General features: G+C 46.2%; 1 protein-coding gene across 1 annotated transcript; it reads right to left on the reverse strand.

The window, feature by feature from the left end:
* Positions 1 to 6,568: 6,568 nt before the first annotated feature.
* On the reverse strand, positions 6,569 to 7,445 carry LOC123410349 (protein GOS9-like). The gene is made up of 3 exons (XM_045103280.1): positions 7,352 to 7,445; positions 7,036 to 7,248; positions 6,569 to 6,946 (listed from the first exon to the last, which is right to left on the reverse strand). Exons 1-3 carry the CDS (start codon positions 7,352 to 7,354, stop codon positions 6,680 to 6,682), a joined length of 483 nt encoding a protein of 160 aa, XP_044959215.1. The 5' UTR covers positions 7,355 to 7,445; the 3' UTR covers positions 6,569 to 6,679.
* Between the last annotated feature and the right edge of the window lie 226 nt (positions 7,446 to 7,671).

Consider the following 7,671-nt stretch of genomic DNA (forward strand, 5'->3'; position numbering starts at 1 on the left):
CTTTATAGTCACCCAGTTACGTTGCGACGTTTGATACACACAAAGCATTCCTCCGGTGTCAGTGAGTTATATGATCTCATGGTCATAGGAACAAATACTTGACACGCAGAAAACAGTAGCAACAAAATGACACGATCAACATGCTATGTCTATTAGTTTGGGTCTAGTCCATCACGTGATTCTCCTAATGACGTGATCCAGTTATCAAGCAACAACACCTTGTACATAGTCAGAAGACCCTGACTATCTTTGATCAACTGGCTAGCCAATTAGAGGCTTGCTAGGGACAGTGTTTTGTCTATGTATCCACACATGTATATAAGTCTTCACTCAATACAATTATAGCGTGGATAATAAACGATTATCTTGATACAGGAATTATAATAATAACTATATTTATTATTGCCTCTATGGCATAATTCCAACATGCCCATTGTCAGAATACTGGACAATGTGGGCATAACAAGATCTGAACTGAAGGAGAGCCTCTCACCTTTTCATGGTCTCGCCTGGGAACATCTTACTTAGATCATCTACAAACGGATGCCTTAAATGATCTCTCACATGTCTATAGACGCGTCCGGTGAGTGACCGACAGGAAAGAGAAGAAAAAATTACTCAATCGGAGCCCTCAAATCATTCCTGTACGTTCGGACTATCCGCGAACCCTCATATTGAAGACAAAAATAGGAAATATATGAGGGCTTGGAGACGCGTCCGGTCAATCTGCCATGTACGACGCGACCCCATCCCGGATCATTTTTTCTTTTTCTTTACTCATTCTTTTTTTTTCTCTTTTTTTCTCTTCATCAATCACATGCAAATAATCGAACATATAAAAAAATGAAAAATATGATTGTATGGACAAATAAATAGAGGATACACCCGATGACTGACGAGACACGTTTACCACTCGGACAGAACTCTCGGCCGATCACATTTGGAGGACCGGAGAACTTTTGCAACAAGTTGATTACATTTCATTCGACCCGGCTTACCACACCATTTGCTTTGGCTAAGTTTATAGCTATTCCGCATTATACCTACAATGGCGCTGAAGATGGATGCACCCAACGGAGTCCTTACTCTCCATGGAGACGTGAAGCAGTCATATTCATATGTGACAAAATTTGATAGAGCTAAGGGCATCTTCAATGTTTTTTGCATTTATTTATAAATAGAGGGAGTAGTTCGCGAATCCAAATGCGAGCTGGTGTAATTCAGCTGTAGCCGCATATATTTTAATAACAACAAGACGAAATTCGTGGGATTTCATGCAAATACTACAGATTTCATACAAACACGGCTTATTTCATATAAACACGGCGTATTTCATTACATTTACATAAGTCCGGTTCTAGAGGTATAATTAATATCTAATCTAAATTGTCGTCGGCGTTCATTCTAAGTGTCACGTCATGAACCCTCAAAACTGAAGTTTCGCCTTCTCGAGCTCCGCTTTCGTAAGCTCCTCCACGGGAGACCCGGCAAGCGCAGATGTCCACCTCCACGTCGTCACCAAGCAACTAACCGGCCGGAGTTGTTTAGCCCACCAAACTTGGCGTCAGCGAGAGGGGACGAGCGGTGGCCTTCCTGGGACCAGAGCGGCAACGACCTCCCCTGCACTACTCTTCGTCACTGTCGGCGGCGCCCGCAGACGTGCCGACTTTATTGGGCGCGGCCGCGCTGTTGTGCTCCTACTTGTCATCGGTCTCGTCGAACGACAACGCGTCCTCCTCGTTGTCGTCGTCCTTGGTCACGGCTGCCACCTCCGCCACCCGCTTCCGGTACTGCTCGCGGTTGAGTAGAATCTAGTGGGCGGAGCAGTAGGACACCACGAGCGTCTCCTGCTCTGCGAGGTCCGCGCCGGTTGCGACCGCCCTGCCGTCGACTAGCTACTCCTTCGCCTATAGATGTTCTTCGAGGAGGTGGTGGTTTTAGGTGGGGCCGGCCTGTGCCTACCGGAACCGCTCCTCCCTCACCATGTCCATGTAATGAGCATGGGACTTGATAATGGTCAAGGTGCAGTTCATCGATGAGGGAGACACGATAGAGGAGGAAGACGAGGGTAGCGTCCGGTCGTTGCTGGCCGCATCCTCCATTGGGACGTCAACGTCCTTCGAATGCCTGTCAGCCGGCCAACGGGCAACAATTGCAGCCAACTCCTTTTGCTCCGGCATGAACCCGTCCCAGAGAGCTTTGGCGTGGGAGGAATTCATGGTGGGAGAGGGGTCGGAGGCTGATGACTATGGATGATCGGGCAGTGGTTTATATATAGCAAAGGCGGATGACTTATGGACGGACGGGTGGTCCCGGAGCAGACACCTCGGCAACCATGTGCCATCAATGTCGGCGTCAGAGGGATGGACCAACGGTCGGCATGTTGTTCGAGCGCGCAGTAGTGGCCTGCTAATGGAAGTGGCATAGGCGGCGCTCTCTCGGCCGAGGCACCACTTCAATGCCGACACGAGTAAGGGTCGCGTGCTCTCTGACCGGGCATGGATACGGGCGCTGACGCTGTGGAACGGTGTTGACTCGCACGAGAGAGGGACGAATTTTATACGGATCAGGGCGGTCACAATGATGCGAAGTAGCGGTACGAACTCTCACAAATCTCTCCACATTTGTCTCTCATAAATTGGGTCCGGACCGTTTCGAGGACCGATATAGGTCGGCGTTGGATGGCCGGTCCCGGTACGGTATGGACCATTGTGGGAGGGTTACAGATTAACACACAGAAGCAAGTTATAGAGTAATGACAATCGATGGCTTTGAAATGCTTGGACGGATCCTCAAAGGGCATGGGTTGGCTTCGAAACTTCGTGCGATAACAAAGACAAATATTTATTCTACGTGGCGATAGTCATTTCGATGGGCAATGGCATGAAGGCGAGTTTCTGGCATGCTCCTTGGCTTTCTGGTCAAAAACCGAAGGATATCGCTCCGAGCATCTTCGCCCTCTCTAAGCGATCAAATTCTTGTGTCGCCAAGGAAATGGCTAAAAATGATTGGATACGTCAAATCAACATGGAATGGGGGATCTCCATAAACATTATTCAGGAATTCCTGGATCACTGGAGCAAGATCCAAGAGGTCAACCTTGTTTCGGGCATCGAGGATATCGTGCGCTGGAAATTCACCAATGATGGTTGTTACTCTGCAGCCACTGCTTATCGAATGCAATTTGCGGGTTTGATTACCTCCGAGATGCCGACGATGGTATGGAAAATTTGTCCCCCCCAAGATTAAATTCTTCTCTTGGCTAGTTCTTCAAGACAGAATTTGGACTTCTGATAGACTGTCACGCAGAGGGTGGCCAACTTGATGTCTGTGTTAGTTGTGCAAAAGGGAGCCGGAATCAGCGCCGCGTATTCTGTTCAAATGCCGCTATACCATAAGAGTATGGAGCATGATTTATGATTGGATGGGCATACCATCTACAACAAACACATGGAGGGATCTTCAGACAGTCAAGCAATGGTGGCCTGACAACAATGATCGTCCTAGCTCTCTCCGGAAGACGGGAAACTCCCTAAAGATGCTTGTGTGCTGGATAATCTGGAACGAGAGAAATGCCTTGATCTTCAGAAACAAGGAATCTACGACCATGAGCGTGGTGGCTATAATCAAGAACGAGGCGAAGACATGGGTCTCGACCGGGGCTAAACTTTTGGGCAACTTAATTCCGAGATCCCTTTTTTTATTGAACCTATGTGGTCTTGTAAGCTTGCAACTATGTCTTATCTCCTTCTTATTTAATATGATGAGTCAAAGCTTTTGCCTCGGTAAAAAAAGACAATCAGAAGCTTGCGAAGCGATAGATATACATCATGCATGTACTCTATGCAGTTACTCAGGCTGACCATAATGTGGAGTAACATATAGTAGTATCATGCATATGATACTATTGTATGATCGGCGCTGCTATACGTACTTACGATCCTTGTCTGATCCGCCGTGGCAGGTACCTCTCCACACGCGAGGCAACAAAGCGAAAATTGCTCCCCACGCGGTCTGGTTTGGGTTTGGGCCAGGGGTGGGTCTTGGATCAGAACACTGCTTCTGTCTTGGTAGGCCCCACCTCTATAGTAACATATTTTCTTTTTTTAAAGGAGTTTATATCTTATCCGGTTATCCCCTCCGCACAGAATTGGATCGAGTGTTCTAGCTTCTTACAGCTATTCCTGTTGCTACTTTGCCAGCCGCGTGGACGCTGCTTCTTCGGGCTCAAATCATGGCTCAAATCTGGGAGAAGGAGGAGAGGCACAACGAGAGAGGGTGGGGCGCCAGTCGCCCGGCTGGTCGGAGCAACGCCTCGGGAGGCAGCTTGCTGGCTCGGCATATTTGCGATGGTGGTTGGATGCAACCTCCAATGGCAGAGGTGAGTAACAGATTGCTGGAAGCTCTTGTAGCAAATTTACTGTCTAAGAGCATATTCATCTTGACAAGAGCAGAATGCTTAGTCCATTCATGCTTGAATCTAGCAAGTACTGAATCTGTCCATTGAAAGCCACATGTTTTGTTCATATAGAGTTGAATCTGGACTACAGAACATAGTGACATAGAGCGTTGAATGATAATGCCATTGTTACAATAACCAAAATAAATACTTGCATCTAGTGCCATAAGCCAAACTGTCTAATCGGCTCGGAAGTACTACAAAGTGCGTCTCTTTCATCCGTTCGAATTAGCATCTAGTAGATCCATGACATCTTTATTTTCCTTCAAAGTTCAAAAACACAATGAGCTATTGACAAATAATGTTGGAAAATATTTGATAATACGAGTGTAGCACCTGGAGAATGTCAATGTAGGACTTGATATGAATTGATGTAGTAGGTTCACTTGTTTCAAGTTCCGGGAATAAGAACAAGTAGTAATCTTGCTTGTCACGTATATTAATAATCTAGTATAACATATTAACTATAACTGTATAAAATATTACCTCGTTTTGTTGTAATGACAGAGGATTACTTTCCTGCCCATTTTTTGATTGTCTGCTACCTTTCTGCAATAAGGTAGTGCTCACACTTCAGCAAGTTATAACAGGAAGAAAGCTCTTACAAAAATATTATAGATTTAGATACCTTTCTCCTTTTTTGACTTGACACTCCATTTGAACCTTTTGGTACCTGCTGCTTCTTTGCTCTTAATCGTTTGACCAAGTTGATCAACTTTAGATACCTTTCTCTTTGAGGGAGGACGACTTACACTGCGAACATGGATTGGGTCGAGTACAACTTTTTCTTTGTTTAACACTGAATCTTCATGTTTTGAAGTAGGATCCCCCTCCGTAATTTCCTGGGTAGTACGATACATATCAATCTTAATTTGTAACTCATTTAAGCCATCTATCACCAAATCATGCAATGCATCAGACCCGACCCCATTTTCTGCCAGTTCACGAGAACACTTGCACATATTATCATAACGCTGCACAACTAGTGTGTTCAACATATCATCGTACGAGCATTTAATAAAGTCGTGTTTACGTTTAAAATCCTTCCTCCATCGCTGCAATATATACTTAGAAGGTACTTCTGTAATCTCCATCAGAGCAAGCACGGAAATGATGTGGCTACACAAGATGCCCCGAAATTCAAATAATCGACAAACACACTTCACATCACACTCTCCTTGGTTGAACAAGATAGTGAACTCTGAAATGACCATTTTCTCTTTAATATCTCCATCTTCTCCTTCATAAAAAATCTTGCGGTCCTCTCTGACTTTATATGTAAAAAGTGAATCTTCATTGTACAACAAAGTTGGATAGCAATATATTTTACCTCTCAATTGCTCTTGAAACTCTTGAAATTTTGCATTGCTATAGGCGGCCTGGAATTGCCTCTTGAAGTCATAGTGAGTAATGCATGAAATTACCTCTTGGAATGACTTGGAATCAGCCTTGTTTTCTTTCTCTACCTTGTCTCGTAATGCATTGTCATATTGCTCCGCAAATTGCTTCAGAGTTGTTCTATCATGGACATAGGCATTAAAGAAAACTCACCTTAAAATATTGGCTGGACGTGATTGTTTTGCCCCACTAAATAAACTTCTTTGTGGTGTTGCAGATCACATGTGAAGGAGATGAAATTGCAGATCAGCAGGGAAGAGATCGGACTGAAGATGAGCCGTCGCGCTTTGGAGGGAATAACAAGAGGCGTGGAAAGTTACGGATGGAAGAGGTGGAAACGTGGATAAGTTCTAGTGGGCTAGGGCAAATAAAGGGCTTTGGGTTTGGGCTGGACCATGGGTCACGACGGGGCTAAAATAATTAGCACGTTTAGACTGGAAGTGTCGTACAATTATCGGACGTAAAACGTCGTACGTGAAGCAATTTCGTTGTATGATACTACCTCATAGTATTATAAACTAGTATCATAGATGACATCATTTATTGACATGCATGACACATAGTAGCATAACATTTAATATGATATCTACCTATGTTACTCTAACACTCTCTCTCTTCTTTAGTCATCTGTCACATCAGCATGTTTGCTATTCTCAAGCATATGATATCACCTAAGTTACTCCCACTATGGCCAGCCTCAGAGACTCAATATTCAACAATCAAGACAAACCATTTATTAAAGGAACTCGTAATATTCAAAAATCAAGACGAACCATTTATTTTAAATGCTAAACAATGGACAGGATCAATGCACATGGGAACTCAAGATGCGAGACTGGTCTCTGGGAGGACGTAGAAGCCGATGGCGTGGAGGTAGTCTCCGGCGCGGCCGAACATGCCGACGACGCTGCCGTTGTTGAGCACGGGCAGGCTGTAGTGCGTGCTGTCCACCGCGTACCCGAACGGGCCGTAGCTGGCCTGGTTGGTCACAAACTTGAGCGAGGTGATGCAGTGCTCGATCTCCTTGAGCTTGAACGGTCCCACCGACCAGTCGACCTGAGTTATGTACTCCGAGGGGCCCAACGTGATCTGTAGATACACATGTGCATACATCAGACCAAGAAAAGAAGCAGGATCGATGACAAGAGGCGCCCGCCTGGACCGGATCGATCGCTCACCGTGTCCGGGTCTTCCTTCTCCCCTCCGGCGCCGCCCCAGGGCCCGGCGGTGTGCAGCTGGTTGTCCTTGTCCCTGTAGGTGAAGGCGACGGAGTCGAGGACCTTGCCCCAGCGGATGGTGATGCTCTCCAGCCGCTGCGGCGCCACCGTGATGTCGTGGGCCACCCCGTCGTCGCCCCCCCACGGCCCCAGCTTCACCACCGGGCTGCTGCTCTGCACGCGCACACAAAACAGCAACCTGCCATGAGTCCCGTGAAGAAGATGCTAGCACAGCATATCATGGAGCTCATGCATGGGAGCCGGAGTAAGGACGGACCATTTCGTTAACTCACAACGAAGCGCCGAGATGGAGAGTAGGGCTGATGAGCTGACCAGGCAGGCACTTGTACGAATTTTATATGCAAATTCACGCGAGAAAAAAAAAAGGAATTTCATATGCAAAACACACGAGAGTAGTTGGCTCGGGTGGACGGGCAGCCTCCACGTGTCCTCCAACTCATCCATGCATGTGTATCCTCCTTGTCTCGTGGGTCTCGTGGCTAACTTCGATTTATGAGGATTTGCTCTGCCATTTAATTAGTTGGACGCAGAATTTAATTCCCGACTCTGACGTTTTTGTAACGTTGCTTAATTAAC

The sequence above is a fragment of the Hordeum vulgare genome, chromosome 7H (genome assembly GCF_904849725.1).
Source record: "Hordeum vulgare subsp. vulgare chromosome 7H, MorexV3_pseudomolecules_assembly, whole genome shotgun sequence".
NCBI classification, from domain to species: Eukaryota; Viridiplantae; Streptophyta; class Magnoliopsida; order Poales; family Poaceae; genus Hordeum; species Hordeum vulgare.

Excerpts from the sequence above, each read along its gene's own strand:
- LOC123410349 (XM_045103280.1), bottom strand. Across the intron at positions 6,947-7,035 it reads AGAAGGAAGACCCGGACACG|ATCACGTTGGGCCCCTCGGA; the intron begins GTGAGCGATCGA and ends GTGTATCTACAG.